This window comes from Pholcus phalangioides, unplaced genomic scaffold (genome assembly GCF_987345545.1).
Source record: "Pholcus phalangioides strain wild (caught in Gottingen) unplaced genomic scaffold, Ppha-v1.0 ptg000037l_1, whole genome shotgun sequence".
In the NCBI taxonomy this organism is placed as follows: domain Eukaryota; kingdom Metazoa; phylum Arthropoda; class Arachnida; order Araneae; family Pholcidae; genus Pholcus; species Pholcus phalangioides.
The window spans coordinates 1,548,985-1,567,550 of NW_028301624.1; the positions used below are offsets into that span (position 1 = coordinate 1,548,985).

The 18,566-nt window shown below is 36.4% G+C and overlaps 1 protein-coding gene across 1 annotated transcript; it reads right to left on the reverse strand.

The window, feature by feature from the left end:
- Nucleotides 1–3,076: 3,076 nt before the first annotated feature.
- Nucleotides 3,077–18,455, reverse strand: LOC149065874 (zinc finger protein 830). The gene is made up of 9 exons (XM_089253328.1): nucleotides 18,324–18,455; nucleotides 15,900–15,989; nucleotides 15,594–15,711; nucleotides 13,167–13,230; nucleotides 11,085–11,254; nucleotides 10,683–10,855; nucleotides 7,163–7,240; nucleotides 6,331–6,407; nucleotides 3,077–4,672 (listed from the first exon to the last, which is right to left on the reverse strand). The coding sequence occupies exons 1-9, from the start codon at nucleotides 18,426–18,428 to the stop codon at nucleotides 4,504–4,506; spliced, it is 1,044 nt and encodes a 347-aa protein (XP_089109454.1). The 5' UTR covers nucleotides 18,429–18,455; the 3' UTR covers nucleotides 3,077–4,503.
- Nucleotides 18,456–18,566: the final 111 nt, after the last annotated feature.

The following is an 18,566-nucleotide window of genomic DNA, read 5'->3' on the forward strand; positions in this document are numbered from 1 at the left end:
TTAAAAAAAATTGCTTTTGTTTTTGTTGTATGTGTGTTTTTCTTAAAATTATTTTTTTTTTCCTTTGATGTTTTCATTTTTACCATACTTTGAGAATTTTAACTCTTTTTGTGATGCATATTTTTTATTCTGTATTTTTTGTTTTATTAGCATATAAATTAATAATTTTAAATAAATAATATACTATACAATACATTAATTTGTTTTTTGTGTTTTTTGTATTATATATAATTTCCTCAATTATAATTATTATCTGCCTCAAAATGATAAATATGTCTCACAATTTCTATTTTGTAATTTTTGTGCATACATGAAAATGAATAAATTTGATTGAAAATACAAGTAAAAAAACGATTACTTGTAATTTAATGTTACAATAAGAAACTACAACCGATGCTGTAGTGGCGGGTTGATAAGATACGAAGTTAGAGATGGGAAGAGTTCACCCACCTCCAAGTAATTACACTTTTTTTTTCTTTCCCGAAAGGGCGCCATCTATCGTCCAAAATTTGAAGTATTTGAATATATCACATTCACGATATAGATCTATTTATATCCGACTATGCCTTTTTTTAGCCAGAACGATATCGTGGCCCGATATAGATCTATATTGAAAACTGAAATTTTACGATATAGATCTATATCTTTGTGCTACTTGGGTGGTTGTCTAGATAACCGACAAGTACAAAATAATTTGAAAACATCCAATTTGAATAAATTGCTATATAAATATGGTCGGTCTTGACTTACTGTAGTAAGTCTTATACTTATCCGAAAGTACTTATCGCGAAAGCTGCACGGCTTTGACCTACATTATTTCGTGGTGTGGTTAAACAATATTTCCTTGATGAAGAGTTTACTGCTATCTAGTTTTCAAGGATGAAACTGGATTCGTAATTTATTTATTTTTTATAAATATTGGATGGCAGTGTATAGTGTTTCGTAATCAGTTTCGTTTTGCCATGGTGTTTTCCAGTCTGTCGGCAGATGGCCCCAAAGATCCCAATGTTCAGATACTGAGTGAAAAGAAATTGATGCAAGCAGGCCCCACCCCCCTCAGGCTGTGATCTTGACGGGTTTCAGACGAAACATTTTATGGGCCCCTCTGTCTGAGGGTCAAGTTAAGAGTATCATGGGTCCCACAAGGGTGGGGCATACAGGGCTCCAGCCCTGGGGATGCTTCTCATCATATTTCATGCTATAAATTCACTATAGTGACAAGACTTTTCACATATTAAAAGGCCTATGAAAAGTCTAATCCAGGGCCCACCAAATGTCCCCGCATAGGGGGACTTGCTCCAGAATGTGGGAGGGCCAGCATGGGCCCCTGGGACTACTGTTTCTTTCTGAGGCTTTACCTGGAAAATTCTCAAAAATTGCAATCTCATTTTTCATGAGGCTTCTTTTTCTCTTCAGGCACCCGGACACGGCCCAGGTGGACCCATGCGTAAAGATGGCACTGCTCTGTTGTAATTATTTATAGGGTGAATATAGTAATAATAATTGTCTCTGGGGCGCTCAGGCTTGAAAACAAGGATTTTTTTTGTCTCAAAAGACGCGGGAGAACAACTTTCTAATTGGATTCTTGAGCACAGGTTGTCTGCATAAAAAAAAAGTTAATTTATTTTAATATATACAATCCCTTGCAATTTGAATGGCGTGTGTCTGATTATTTAGATATTTCTTCCAATCGGAAGTATGCTTCTAGGATCAACACTTCCAGAGTTATTCCAGGCAAACAAACTTTCCTATGCACTTTCAATGTGCATCATCAATGTAACCCCCCCCCCCCAGACCATAGTCAATCTTTGCCTGTGCACGTGGACAAATTTCTCTGCCATAATTTGGAGGCAAAAATATTTACTCTCTTTGGGAACGCAGCATCAGGTTTCTGCAGATTCCGATAGAGGTCATCGAGACGAGTATTTTGATGTCTGACATGGGAGATCATACAAAAAGATTAAGATTATCATAATCATAATTAGATTATGATGTTTACATTCAAAGCCCCCCCCCCCCCAAATGTCGTTTCCGTTATCTCCATCGGACACTGTGTACAAATTGAGACACCTGCATGGGTTACCTCAACATCATCATGGGAGGGGGAATCATTGTCAGGGGGAATTCGTCCTTGTCAGAAAACGTTCCTGACACAGGGGTACAACTGAAACGGCGACATGACCGTAGAAAAAATTGCTACCGCAGGGAGCCCCCCATCGACGGGTTAGCGCAACCTCTCGACGAGTATAAAAAACAAGCCTGCCGTTCGGAATCGGCAATAAATTGTAGGTCCCGGGGTCTAATTAGCCCTCGTGTGCAAAAAATGACCGTGGTGCAACAAAAATGATCAAAGGGGATCGTGATACTGTTGAGACACAGCACCAGATACAGTCGAATACCGTTATAGCGAAAATCTCGTTTTAACGAACATTTTTCTAATCCCTTAAATAAGTTTACATAGGAACAATGCAAAAAACAACCTGAAATTCCTTTATAACGAAATTTCGTTATAACGAAGTAATTTCTCCGGTCTCTTGCGGAGTTCATTATAATGGGATTCGACTGTATCTGGTGCTGTAATACATAATCAACATTATATTAGTTGGGGCACCCCCCCCCCCAACATAACTTACACCCCTACGCAGTGATCTGGTAGGCCCATGCATTAAAAGGGCTGAAACGCTAGTTGGCTGTCCACTAGAGTTGGAAAAATGTTGAGAAGAAAATGACTTCACACTTGTTTGTCCCGAAAAAAACTCTTTCAGTTAACTTCATTATTCAATTCTGAATTATTTTCACTTATTCCTTACGGAAATCGCATATTGATATCATGGATATTAGTGACTATAATTAGTACCAGAGGTCTGCATTTTGAGGGTCCTGCAAGTGCCCTACATTCAAAAAAGGTAAAAAAAGTGACAAAAAAGCATCATTAAAAAACATCTAGTAGACCCATAATTGAATTCCCTAGAGGAATGTTTACGAGGTGCGTGTATGGTTAAGTAGTAACAGACCCTTTAATTTTTATGTCTTGTTGCAATCGACACACAAGGGGAAAAAACAATAAAAGTAAACATTTAAAAATTGCTACAAAGATTTTACTCAGATTTTTTTCCTCATATTTAAAACACAGAATAGATTCCATAAAACTTTATATACGTTTGTTTCCACATCGTGGCACATTTACACATGATATAAGCTTCAAAATATATACATACAACAAACATACAATTCAACTCAATGCGACAAAGGCCAGTGTGAACATATTTTGCAGAAAATAAAACACACTTCCAATCAACACAATGAAATCATACTGTTGATTGAATAATAGCCAAAGTCTTCATGCAGGAGGAATCAAGAAACATGAGTACAATATCCCGAACCTATACTAGGGGAAGCAGGCAGGTTTTGTGCTCTTGGTTCCAGGCCAATGAGGGCTCAAGATTTTACAATTGAAGCATTCGGCCAAATAATGGTCTGTGTTAAATTTTTACGAAATTGGTTTTTTTGACTGAACAACATTCCATACAGCTTCCGTTACACGTTCCTAAAGTAAGTCGCTGCAGAAACCAACAGATTTAGTTACTCTATGCCAGGTGCAGATCTATGCCCCCTCCCCAAGCGAAATATGCAATATTGCTCTCAATGCGATAATTGAAGTTCATGAAATTTTCGTAACTTCTATATGATAATATTGCACTCAATCAATCCATTAAAAATTACCTGTATCAACGTTTTTGATTAAATAACAAATTCAAGACTTATTAAAAAAACGGGAAAAATCTGGACGGAAATGGAACTATCTCGAGAAATGTGGGATGTGTGGTCATCCCATACAAAATATATAATTTGTAAAACCACCCCACCCAACAGCGAGGTCTAGATCCTCCCCTACTCTATGCACAGCTGCAATTCATTCAAAAAAGGTATTTCCCTAATTCAGCAATGACTTTTATTGTGTCTTCTCTGAAGTTTGCAAAAACAACATAGATGGTTGTTCAGCCAAATGCTTCAATTCACCTTTCTTTGACCACTCACTCAACATTATGGAGGCATCAAAATACATGCTTTCCCCAGTTGACCAAGTATCTACTTGTGGCCCCAACAATGTCATGCTGGATTTATTACAGAAGTATATGAGAGACTTCGCTTTGGTTCAAAAGCTGATGGTTTGCAAATCAACAAACACGATTAAGATTTTTATAACAAGGCACTTTTCCCACCATTTGGAAAATGTCTTTCACCACTTAAGCACATGAATTACTCTCATTATACATATGCATCAGCTCCGGTGGTGTTCGCAAATCTTATCTACAAACTTACTCACATTTGAGCAAGACGATCAAAAGAGCTAGAAAAGGTTATATTTTATTTCCAAAAATATAGGGTACCTTGTATTACCAGTGCATTGTGAGAACCAATCCTATGAAATTCCATTTCACAAATCTGACGATAATACTGTGTTATTCTATTAATAACTTCATAAAACCCATATTAAAATCTTCACTTTTTGGAAGCACCGGTCGCCCTCCAATCAAGAAGATAGTTGAGGTCTTCATCGACCACAGAATCATCTGAATTTTCGTCGTCCACATCCATCTTCGTACAATGTAGTTGCTTTTCTAAAGTCTCTTTCTTTGACTGAAGGTTATTCACTTTACTCCAGTTGAATCTGTAAAGCACCAAGAGAGAGAAGTTTGATTTCTTTTTTTAGTAAATCTTATTTTTTCATACAAAATACCCAAAATGTGGTTATTAAATTCAAAAGCTCTTGTTCAATTCCATTCGATGCATACATTAAAAAATAAGTAAATGTTATTTTTATGAGAAGAAATTTGAGGAAAAAGGAATCAAAACTCGTATGAAAGTCTCTATAAAGCAAGGCTCCAACATGAAGAAATGATTTTGGGGGGGGGGGGGCAAAAATATTGTTTTATATAATAAGAATGTCTATTATGAGTAATGCACAGTTATCCCCCAGATGACAAATAACCATTTCACTAAACCCAAATATGCAAAAATATTCTAAATTATGACAATATACTAACGTAATTCATGTGCATACGATGTATGTATTTGCATTCACTTTGAATATGAAATGTTTTTGCATATGGCATTATGTCACAATGTATATACCGGGCAGTTAGTAAGGCAAATCCATAGAGGCCACATTTTAATGGTGAACTGTTGATTCCAGAGGCACACTTCCAATTAGAAAAAGTATCCAAATAACGTGCAGTACTCAGATATATCATGTTGCAAGGGGTTATAGTGATTAGTTATTAAAATACAAAACTAATTTTTTGTACCGACCATTGTCCTAAAAACCCAATTTGAAAGTTTTAGGCTTTCTCCTTCTGAGGCCAAAAAAATCCATGTTTCAATATTTCAAGTGCAATATTCGCTGAGATACTTGACTTTAAAAATGGGGGAATTGGGAAAAGAAACTTCGTTCATTAAATTTTGCTATTCTTTCCAAATTTTCTCTAATTTTTTAATTTAAATACAGTGAGATCTCCCGAATCCAAATAACCATAATCCAGGCACTTTGGTCAATTTTTCAATTTTTGTTTTTTCAACGAGGGACTTTTGATGCTTCTTCCTGACCCAAATTTTGTTTCAGCCTTTCCTAATACATCAGCCATTTTATTTCTTTTTGTACCATTAGTTGGTGGTGCCCACTATTATTTTCAGGCTTCTGGAAACAATGATGACAACTGTATGTCTTACAGTATCCAAATTTAGAAAAAAAGGATACTTTCTCTAATTGGAAGTATGTCGCTAGGATCAATGGCTCGCCAGTAAAATGCGACCTAGGGACTCCCCTTACTACCCTGTATAGCAAAATAGAGAGAATTTTTTTTGTACATGTTTTTCAAGGCATAAACATAGAATTTCTTTATATTAATATTCTGCATATAAAACTTCCTGTGCATTTGATTCAGCAAATGGTGGCAGCAAATGTAAACTATTCAACATTTGTGGCTTCCTGGAAGGACTAGTGTTGCTTGTAGGCACATAATGTGTTTGTTGTTGATGTTATTTCCTTGGTTTTTGTACATTTTTTTTTTACTTTTTGTTGTGTTATTGTCATGTTATGTGAGTTTTCATATCGACAAATAAAATAAAAAATAAAAAACATGCCAACATTGAAGATACTCAGTGCTTATAACATGAAATGTCTGTTGAAACATTTTTTTCCTACTGTGGATCATTATAACAGACTATTGTTCAATATAATTACGCCTTCAGGATTAGCAATCAAAAGCCACACAATAGCACTTCAACGTGAGAACAATACATTTTTCATGAGAAGATTGATTATCTTACATCATTTGCTCTATCTGATCGATATCTTTCTCGATTTCACTCTTTTCCAAATCCTCTTCCATTATGTTTCGTGATACCTGAAAAGTAAAATTACAAAATAAATAGCATTTTCTAAATGTGCGATATCCAATAAATTTTTATATTGGAAAAAACTTATGAATTTTGCTCCAAATTCAGTTGAACCTTGATTCAACAAATTGGACAGGCCGGACATTTAATACATTAAATCAAGGAAAATTGTAATATCGGGGGGGTGTACGTAGGTCATCCAGAAAGTAATGACAGATTGTATATTCCCGACAGCAGATCATGCTGTCTTTGGCATTCAATCAGAGTTTTCAGTAATCCCAGGTGGTCTTGCTCCTGTTTCATTTCTGTTTATAGAGACTCGTCTAGTACTGCTTGACAGCTCATGCACCTTGTATCCTCTGCAAAATTTCTAACGGATCAGTACATGCCAGAATGTGTTGCATGTGTGTATGCGTGGCCCTGACATATGTGTTGTTGGTGTTATGCTTGTTTCTTGTTCTTGCTCTAATGCAGAATTTGTCTTCCATATTTCAAAGTGAAGATGGTGAATATGCAAGAATTTTCATTTTATGCAAGTATCATATAGAGACTCAACTGAACAATAAAAATGCAGGCTATTTGTTTAATCAGCAGCATGACAAAGCAGAATTACTATAGACAAAACCACAGTTACAAGGGAGGGCTAAACGGTCTATCAAAAGTAACATAAAAAATAATGTAACAAAGGCAAATTGTGCCATCAATTGTGTCATCATCCAACACGTGCACCTTAATCAAGTATAGAAATATTGATATCACATACATTTGCTTCCTCTGCCATCGTTTTCTGAAATTTTTCCCATTCTTCCTCCATAGGATCTTTATATTCGACATTTCTGGCCTGTAGGAAAAAAAAGGTTATGTAAGATACATTTCATAGCAGAAAATCCAATCATGGTCATGGTTTATATCAGTGATGTGCAAACTTTTCAGTCTGCGGGATAGATATATGGTATTTCTGTCAATTGCATGCCAGAAACTTGTATGTATGGTCTGACCATATGACCCATATTTCAGACATTTTTCTAATTTTGGACGACCCAACTTTTTTAAAAAATAAAACTTCCTGTTTTCTCTCTCATTTTTAATGAGACTTAATTGAACTTTCGAAATAAAGAATTAAGAATTTTTCCCCAAGACTTAGACATAATTACCATAAAATAACTTATATCATAATTAATAATATAGTCTCATATTTGAGTATTTATTCCAAAGGCAGATTGCACTTACATTGCGGGGAAGAAAAAAAGTAAAAGCATGATAAAAATCAAAAGAAAAGGAGCAAATAATGACATACTGTTCATGCCATGGCCCCCACATCCTGAAGCAGGGCCCGTAGACTGGGATCTTTCACGGGTCCCTTTATGATGAATTTATAGTGTGAAAAACAAAAAACTATGAAAATCATCCTGGGCCCCAGGGCTGGAGCCTTGTCAGCCCACCCCTTGTGGGGGCCATGGTACATGCATGCATGGGGCATTAAATTAAAATTGGTATCTGATCAGGAAACTTTAATTGTCAAAACTTGATAGATTTTTGTAAAATAATGTATACGTCAGTATACAAATGAAATCGGATGGAAGTCTATTGCAAGCTCTGCCAGTCCAACATAAAAATGAATGCTGTAATTGATTTCTTCTTGCAAATGGAATATGTATGCATAGCTGGTGACTTCTGGTGTGAGAGTTCATGAACTTTATGTGTGATGAAAGAATCTATGTACAGGTTAGACCATAGACAATTTTATACAGCAGTCTGAAGTTGTTGATCTGTCTACGCCATTCTAGGGAATGTTGCCCCAAGAGTTGCAATCATTCAGGATATGAAAGGTTCCGGAGACTAGGCAGGCACTTCATGAAACACTTTTGGGTTTTTCCAATTTGTTTTATGTCACCAATCAAATAAATGTTTCACACTAGCGATGTGTGCTTGAGAATCGGTCGAACAAAAGTGTCGAAGGCACAGATCAGAGTCGTACTGTCAAACTTTGAATAGCACTTTCTTATCATGTAAGCAACAGAGTTTTTGCTCACGATTTTTCTTATATAGCTGGACATTGAAAGGCTCTGGTCTATATCGATTCCTATTTCAGAATGTATGGCTACTGCTTTTAGTACATAATTATTTAGAAAATATGACATTCAGGATTGTTGATCCCCATGTTTAACATGAACGCTTTATCCAGAGACATATTCATCTCACATATTTGTGAAACATATACATTTTGTTTGGTAAATTATAAATTTTCACCCATTGCATCTTGTGGAAGCTCCCTACTTAATGCCATTGGCAATTTTTTGGCTATAATTAGGAACTTGAATTTGGCAATTTTTTGGCGATAATTTGTGAGATTCCGATTTTCTATATTTCCCGTATTTTTATGAAGAAAATATGGTCAGCCTAGGTATTTATTGTGTTGGGTGTATTGATACTTTTCTACCGGAAAACTTTTGGCAGGCCGGATGGAACCCTTGGTGGCCACAGTGTGCTCATCAGTAGATCAAATCATACATAGGCATACACAGAAATTTTCTGAGGAGGGGGTAAAGCTTTTTCCTGCAAAATAACACTATAATCTCTGCTTGAGCAGTGTTAGAACTCTAAAGGCTCCTCCCCCTGCATATACTAATGATATCATGCATGCTCATGCCAAATATAGCCATCTGAGTCATCTGATGTGCCCCATGACCTCAAATCTAATTTTGTAAAAATGAACTAAGTGGTGCATAACCTGATTGCTTAAGTGACCTGAGGCACATTTGCAGATAACTTGAGTGACCTGGGATGCTGTTCTAGGACATTTAAGTGGTTTGTGGTACATTCCGAGATCACTTAAGCAGATTTACAGATCAATTGACCTGGGGCAATGTTCCAGGTATAAAGTAAAGGGTTGAACTCCCTTGGTTTACATCTCATGCAAGGTAATTTAAGTTTGCTGCACCTCGGGAAGAAGATTAGAATTTCAAATGTTAGCGCCGCAATGTCAAAGATCAGGGTACTTAAGCTCCCCTTACAATAATTATTCTGTAATACTTCATAAGCATATAATCTAACATAGCCATCTTTCTACAGACATTGCAGATATCTTTTGATCCTGTGAGACGTCTGACAACCTCAAGTCCTCACAATATTTTTTTAAGAGAGTCTATGACTCTTTCAAATACCTCAAAACATCCGCCTGATCTTAAGACGCTTTCACAGCATAGAAAAGAAGGTGGAATACTTTTTGGGAATACTAGAGAACTATATTTACCCTTAGTTCATATATACAGTCGAATCCCGTTATAGCGAACGCCAAGAGACCAGAAGAATCACTTCGTTATAACGAAATTTCATTATAAAGGAATTCCAGGTAACCTAGCATTGTTCCTATGTAAACTTATTTAAGGTATTAGAAAAGTATTCGCTAAAACGAGATTTTCGCTATAACGGTATTCGTTAAAACGGGATTCGACTGTAATTCAATTTTCAAAATATTGCACATCACCCCTGATGGAAGTAAAGGTTTCACAATTTTTATTTTTGTGACACCACAGACATTTGATTCATGCAACAGATAATTATGTCGTAATGTTTTTTATGCATGTAGTGCGACCATCTGCCATCAATTTTTCTAACTATGAGTGAAGTGTAACGATTGAATTGTAACCATTGTAGGCCTGTTGCTCCCTATGGTGAGACTTTTTAATGAGGAAACTGACTCGCATTTGCGGCTCAAAGTTGAAAACCATAGAAAACCAACTTCAGTCAACCACCACTGCGGCGACGGTGGGGTTCGAACCTGGGTCCTCATGATGCGAGTTCATCACTATGACCACTCCACCACCACAGCCTGCACATGGAGACTGTCAGTTTGAAGATAATGTCAAAAACCTATATATTTGTTGGTGTTATTCAATTTTATCATTGATCATTCTAGTCGCACCCTGGTAATTTCCTGTAAATAAGGGGTAATTAGACCAGGCCCTACAATTTATTGGCAATTCTGAAAAGCAGTGTCTGACTTCTTCGTCCATGTGTCTCACAAAGAAGTTGGTGGAGTAACCCATCGGTGGTTGACTTTCTGTGATAACTATCGTATTCTGCAACAGTCATATTATCACAGTTCACTGTTGCACCTTAGAATCGGGACAGATTTTGCCGAGGAATAATCGGGTATCAAGCTCGCTACACTTTTGAACACAGGTACAGTAAGGTGGGTATTTTATCAACTTGGACTACTGTGTTATGCGTCCTCTATTTCCCAAAACGTATAGTTGTTGAAAAAAAATAAACAAACACACTTTTGCATCTTGTATAGGATCATCAAAGAAACCTTCTGGAAGTCCTTCTTGCTCTGATTTGGCTTTACTGCTACTCGCATCCACTTTCTCTGTTTTTGATACATGGCTAGGAGGAAGTGGAACAGAAGAGGTAGATGGAGATGCACTCGTGGTTGGCTGGGCGTCAAAAAATCCTATGAACAAACAAAAAGAATATACTAAATCAATTTCTTGAAATGGGAGATGAAAGAGACTGGGGGAACGATAGAAATTTCAGATGTGACATGGGATTCTATCGCGTGGCTTAGCAAAAAAGAGGGGGGGGGGAGAATGATACAAATAATTTTCACTCTGTATTAAATGTACAAAGAATTTAGGCAGCAGCATTTTGAAAATCTTTTTTTTTTTGCCTTAAAATATTACCTGGTGGCAAGACATCCGATAATTCTTTACTATCATTTGTTGACTTGGATGACAGGTTCCCGCTTCCTTTATCTTCATCATGGTCATTATCTTCTTCAGAATCATCATCAGATGATGAATAACCAGCTATCAGGTTTGTTTTTTGTGCAGCAATGGGCAGTTTTTGCGTCCTTGAAAAGAAGAAATAATGTATAAAATATTTCAATTCATTGTCCCCAATGTAATAAACGAATAAAAATACAGAATAGGAAAATTTCAACTTACAAACAGGTTAGTTTCCAAGCGCTTGGTCTTAAACAAGGCTGGACAAATCAAAAAGAAAAAAAAATCTAGGCACCAAAAAAAATGTTAACCCGAACAAAGGTGTCCAGTATAATGCTTCTTTTCTCTTTTTCAGGGCTTGATGACCCTCTTTCACATTGGGGAATATGCTGCTATAAATTCCAAACTTTTTGTGCTACTCTCAGCCTGTAATTTAATAGTCACTCAAAGATAATTTTAGGCACCAATGCCAATTTTTTAGTCGCTATGGCAACCTGGTACCTGGGATTTGCCCAGCCTGGTCTTAAGTCCGAAATGCTATATTAAATATAGCATAACTCAGCTGTGCGTCCAAGATTATTTTGGGTCTTTGGTTACAAAAACCCCCCATACTTCAAAGTGTAAAGGATATGAATATTTGACTTGATGTGAATCAACAATATTTACCATGCACTGTGTTACAGCTGGATAGATTCAGCACCTTTATGATTCGAGATGATGGCAAGTCTCATCCTGCTGTTTTTTTATTCATCACTTGACTAATTCTGAGGTAATCATTCTACCTACATTAAAATTCTTCTCATGCAAAATAATCGTAGCTATCTGTACTATTTATGGTTTGAAAAAAATAAAAATAATTTGATAATTTCCATCACACTGCAGTAATTATTTGATCCCTCGGTTTTCCAGGCTACAGCTCTGTCAACTGCCTCCTTGCAGGGAGCCATAAATACACAACTGAATAATAATGTGCTAATTACTCTAGGGTTAGAGACTAGATATGTGCATGGATTTAAGTATTGCAATGAGCCGCATCCTGGATTTTACTGAACATAATTTACAAACCTAACAGAATTTCACACATGTACAGCATACAGCAAATGCGAAGCACATACGTTGTCGTAAGCTTTCTGTGTATAAGTTCATTTGACTTTTGTTCCCAAGTATGGAGCCCTTACAAAATTAGGGACATAAAGCTCCTCAAAAAGCCACAGAGGCTCTTTACCAAATGAATAGAGCTGGCACTACTTCACTAAACACCAATTCTGCCCATATCGATATACTGCTATTTACTGCAATTAGTGAGTTAGGTTGAAAATGAAGGCACCATCTATCATTGGTTGCCTCAAGCTCAATAGGGGAAAATATCTTGTTATCTATATTCTTCCCCCAGTTTGAACCTGGGACTTGATGGCTGGTAGATGATAATCTTACCACCATGTCACTCAGACATAGTTTTGCCGCTCTCAGGTGGACATTAGTGGCTGGTCTTGTTGCGAGAGGCTTGAATTTCTGGGTTCGCACTCTCTAGAATGATGTAGAATAGCTGCCGATCTGATGATGTGCTACAACCTAGTCCACCAGATGGTTTATCTACCATTGGAAGAACCTTTCTTTGAAATTATGGACAGACAAGCCAACCTATGTAGGAATCTCTTCCAAATAAGAATATGAATGGCCAGAAGAGATTGTTTTCCCTATGGGTACAGACACAGTACCACTGGAATATGGAACAGTCTGTAATCAGAACTTGTATGTGCCACATACACAAGATTTGCTTCCACCACTAAAGATTTTGACTGACTCTATATGGGAAGTGTTTTCCCTTTTGAAAATTTTTATTTTTTTATATCATGATCATTATTTTCATTTATTACTACTTTTCCAGTGTAAGTGCATAGCATGCCTTCTGGGATTGTTGTAAATAAGCAAATAGACTATTAATCAGGCTCACCAGGTGGCTGTTTAGCTATCTGCAGGCTATCAATCGTATTTCAAAAAATATAGAAAGTAATATATATATTTTTTCTATACACTTACAAAATTTCAGGTGATTCTTTAGACAAATCACTCACATCTTCTCTTTGATTTGTTGTTTTTCTTCCTTAAAACAAAAGAAAAATGAATTTAAAACCTAGATTTTTGAATCTGAGACCTAGAAAGATATCATCATCATCAACCAGTTTTGATCCACTGCTGGATGAAGGTCTTCTCTAAATTTTTCCATTTTAAATGCTTTTGCCATCCAATTGACTCCAGCCACTTTTCGGATCTCATCAGTCCATCTTGTTTGGTGATGCCATCTCAAATGTTTAACACCACAGTCCATGATGTTAAACATCCGAGAAGGATGCCTACAGCAGAAATTAAATGTAGTAAAATGCTTCTGGAAGTTGAAATTACTTTTGGGTGGACGATACATACTAGGCTTTTGCAGCTATCATCTGCACAATGATGGAAAGATTTCAGGCTGCTTGACCATTGTGAATGAGCAGTAAAACTCTAAATTTCTTCATTACTAATGCAAGTAAAAAGTTGAGTTTCACTGCTCGTTCACGACGACCGAACAGTACAAAATCTTTCTATAATATTACTTTGAATCACTTAAAATTTTGGTTACAGAAATTCGACTGAATAATTAACCCTTTCAGTGGTTCTATAAATTTCATTGATCCACGTTATAACCAGCATAGTTTGGGAACCGAACCCTTTGTAAAATGTCATATCTTTTCTCAAGAAAAATAATTTTTTTTAGATTTTGGTAAGTTCAGTAAGGCTTCAAAAAATGAGGTACAACATCCTATCATTGATCATCTCACATTTATTTACAGCTGATTAGTATCAACTGATTAAAAACATTCTACACAATCATAATCCATAAAATGGGATATTTCTTCAGGAAGTTTTAGGAACTTTTGATCAGAAATAATCAATGGAGGAATATGAGATGCATAAAGATGTTTGTAGAAAGAGAAATGTGAATAAAATAAAAACTTGCTTATAACAAACTTATTATTAGACTTGCTTATAACGAACACAAAAGTTTGCATAACAAATATTTTTGCTGTATTTCCCATTATAAGTAGGTCTGATTGTATAAAGATGGGTATCATGTACAGGGCTGCAACTAGTGGGGGGGGGGGGGGAGCAGTCAGGTCTTATGCCCCGGGTGCTGGACCAGGGGGGGGGATGCAAATTTTATTCTCAAACCTCTCCTTCAACATTTTAAGAGGGCGATAAAATATGCTCTTCCCCCGAATGACTAAGCATCTAATTGTGGCCCTGATCATGTAACGAAATATTAAATGCCCCAAAGCAGAATGTTTTGCATTGTTCTGCAGACCTAGACTGACTGGAAATGTTCTGCGGTAAAAATTCCCATAATAGTGTTTTCTACACTTTCTTAATTCTTTTATTCTTCCGGATTGTTCTGCAGTAGCATTTGTACTGCGATGTATGGGATTAAACGTATCCACCAGAACCCTGTAAATCCAAGCTAATTGGGGCCGGGACCTGTTTAGATTACTAGGGTTTGTCTTTTAAACATGGCTTTATTAAAACTTCAATAATAGTGAATATCCCCATTGAGGTGGGATAAGAGTTACAGACAGATAATTTCGTTGACCAAAACAATTGCAGGGAAGTTAAACTGATTTTTTTACTTTCAAATGTTATGTCTTTGCTTCAACCAACGAACCAAGAGGCCTTATGAAACATCAAACAGGTGTATGCAACAAAATGTTGTCTCAATGTGTCATTGAAGATGAGAATGAGTATCTCCAAAAAATGAAAGAAAAAAAATTTGGTGAAAAATGTCATTTACTGACCTGCATGCAGAAACATGGAAAATGTGATGAAAACCTTGCTAAAGAAAGCCTATAAAAAATTATGCCCAAGACTTGCTTTCGATGATAATCAAGAAGCAACAAAGAAATCCTCAAGCTTTTTAAAGAGATCGTTGGTTGCCATGAAGCAGATTAAAATGTGGCTGAAATTTTATCATTAGACTGTGACAGCCATCAAGGATGCAGAAATTGTCTCCAAAGTTTCAACTGGCAACTCATTGTCAAACGATGGATTAGATCAGTGGTTCTAAAAGTGTGCATCATTAGATGTCGTTATGCATTGCCAACCTTTGTCAAGGGCATCGTGATGAGCTGTGAACATTGATGGCTGCCTATTCAGTGCTTTGGAGTGGTTCTTTCTTAGACCACTTTGAGGCATTGTGGATAACACATTTTCACAGCAAGGGAGCTACGGATGGCAAAAATTGAAACAAGTGGCAAAAATGAGAACCTCCGGGTTACACATTATGACACCTCGTCACCAAAGACTCATTAAGAAGCTGTGGTAGCTTTTGAAACAGATTAGCAGAGTGTGGATTAGCAGGGCTCCAGTGTAGTTTTATACCACAAAATTCTAACTAAAATGAAAAAAAAAAACATCATTAAACGTTAAATACTATACCATTCAAGGATACTTCATTATGGGCTGAGTTGGATGTTTTTAATTTTGCTTTCGGTACTGCACTGTGTATTTCATCATCGTCATCTTGGTTCTTCCTCTTCAGTCTTCTATTTATGTTCTGGTAAAAAAGAAGAAAAACCAATGAGTCCCAAAATTTCGAGGTAATATGAATACAGATCACTGAAAAAAAACAAAACTCACAACAGAACTTCAAAAATTACAATTAATTATTAAAATAAAAAAGCAAATGGTGTAAAAAACATTTCCATGTAATGAAACTAACTCGGAAAAATCATTAAATATTACCTCTTTATGTTTTTTACTAAGTATGTGATGACGCCACTGGATTTTGACTTCTTCGCAGCATGCTATACAAGATAACTTACCAAATTTGTCATATGTAAGTTTGGTCAAGGCTCAATATAATTTCATATTGTATTGATAGCAATGTTATAACAATGTTTTCTTGTCACAAAAATAACCATTAAATAATAAATATTAAACTTTTCAATTTTACATTACATCAGGTGGGAGAGAAAGATTTACGGATATTGTACACGTGCGAATAGAAAATCAAAAAATATTTTTCTACAAAAAAAGTGACCAACACAACCTCTTTCATTTCTTAAAATTGCATTATTGGTGGATGAAGTTTGCATATACAGATTAAAAGCTAAAAATTATGCTTAAATATGCCCAGAAAAATCATGTTCTTATTGATATTGTAAATGATTTGATTATGTTAATAATATGGTACAGTGGTACCTTAGCCCTCAAAGCAGAATGTGTCGAAAACTGTAATGTATGTCGCAGAAAAATCTGGAAGAATTTCAAGAAAAGCGTTGAAAACACTGTTGTGGGAATTTTACAGCAGAACATTTCCAGTCAGCTGAGGGCTTGTTGCAAAATATTCCGCTTTGGGGATCTCGACTAACAAAGATAACTTGTTCCAGATTGTATTCATAAGCCAAAACCTTTGTTAGCCAAAATTTGATTATATATGTGTATATATGAACTGGCATCGCTATCATCACCCCCAGACTTTCAAGTCTATCCTGCTTATGATCTGGATTATCTTTAAACTAGCTGATCCTCATCTCAATTTGGCTGTTCGGCTGAAAAAGAGAGGTTCTACTGTAGTTTTATCCAAAGGTATCAGAAGTGTTTCAAACTGTGAGTGCTCGACCATCGAAAGAAAGCAGAAGCCATATGCGTAAAGTCATTGGAAATATTATTAAGAGGGCTTGAATTATGGGAATATGGAATATTATAATGGGAGGGGCTTCAAATACAATATTTCCATAGTTGTTGAAACAAAAATAGTCGCAAGGATTGGCTGGGGCCCTACAATAAGTTTATACCTATGACTACAGCTCAATTTCTTTGTTTTCCAGAAAAAAAACTAAAAAAAAATCGAAAAATATCTTTTTTTATTTTTCCAGAATTTATCAAAACCTCCATAAACAGAAAGGCCTTTGCCAATACCAATTTTATAATTGCCACGGGATTCATTAAGCCCTAGCTTTATAAAGGAGATTTCAATTTCTGAATTCATCCCCATGCTATAAAATGTTGATGCAACTGGTTTCATTCCTTACAATATCTCATAGCATGAGCACCGAAAATTTGGGGCGCAGGCTATATATATTTAAGCCTTCTCCCTCCAATAATCAATGAAATTCAAACTATTGGGAAGATAAAATATATTGAACAATAAACTAAAAGAAATATAGAGTGATGAACTTGATAAACTTAGCAGGCAATAGTTCAAGGAGGCAAGTTCAGGGGAGAGGGCGGCAAAGTTGAGGAGTGATTCACGATGAAAATTAGTGTAATGGAAGAAAGGTGACAAAATTTGTAGAGCCAGCAGGTGGTAGAACCATAAATCCGTTTCTGCTGAAATTAGGAAAGAGACCCGGTTAGTGAATGACTAAAAGAGTAACCCACAAAGGCTGTAGGCATACGAGTGACCTAGAAAATGTATGAATATAGAAATGACTTAGAGAGCATGGGAGTGACACAGAGAGCAAAGGACCTAATCCGTGAGAAACCAAAAGAGTGGCCTAGAGCATGTGAGTGACCAAAACAGTGTGCAAGAACATGAGTGAGCTAAAGAGTGAGGAACCAGACATGTGACTGACCAAAAGAATGCCCAAGCATGAGAGTAACTAAAAGAGTGATCTAAAGCAGTGATTCCCAACGTGGGCATTAACGCCCCCCGGGGGCGGTAGAAACTACAGGTATAACATAGGATCTGATGGGTTAGATTGTGTTGGAGGGAAAATTTCTGAACAAGGGGGTGATGGGAAAAAAAAGGTTGGGAAACTGATCTAAAGCGTGTCTAAGCATGCAAGTGCCCAAGAGCGATGTAGTGAGCAAGCGACTGGATCAGTGAAAGATAAAAACAATATCAGACATGCGAGTGAGTGACCAAAAGATTGATCTAGTGAGTGACTGACCAGGTTAGTGAGCCACCAAAATATTGATCTAGAAAGTGTGTGAGCATGGGAAGCATGTGAGTGACCAAAAAAGTGACTGTAGAGTGGCGTATTTACAAAGGCGGGAGGGGGGGGCCTATATCCCATGGAGGCAAATTTAATGAATGAGTGGCCAAGAAAATCAAATTAGGATAACAGAAGGGTGACAAAACCACAAATATGCCTCTGACTTGACAAATGCGAGATTGAAAATAATTCAAATTCAATGTTTAAAAGAACGTGCAAATGAAGGATATTTCGCCAATGGAGATTCAACTTTTTCCTCTTTGGCGACCGTTTCGCTTCTCTCTTTCATCAATCGCCTCAAATCGCTTTGGTTGATTTTCTTACGCGCCATGTTTTTTGTTTACAAACACGTTTTTCCCACTCATGAACAAAGATAGTTTTTCTTATTGTGCTTCATATTTGTTTGTTTTTAAATGACTAGTTTTTAACTCCATGAATATTAAAAATGAACAAATATTTTTTTCTTTCA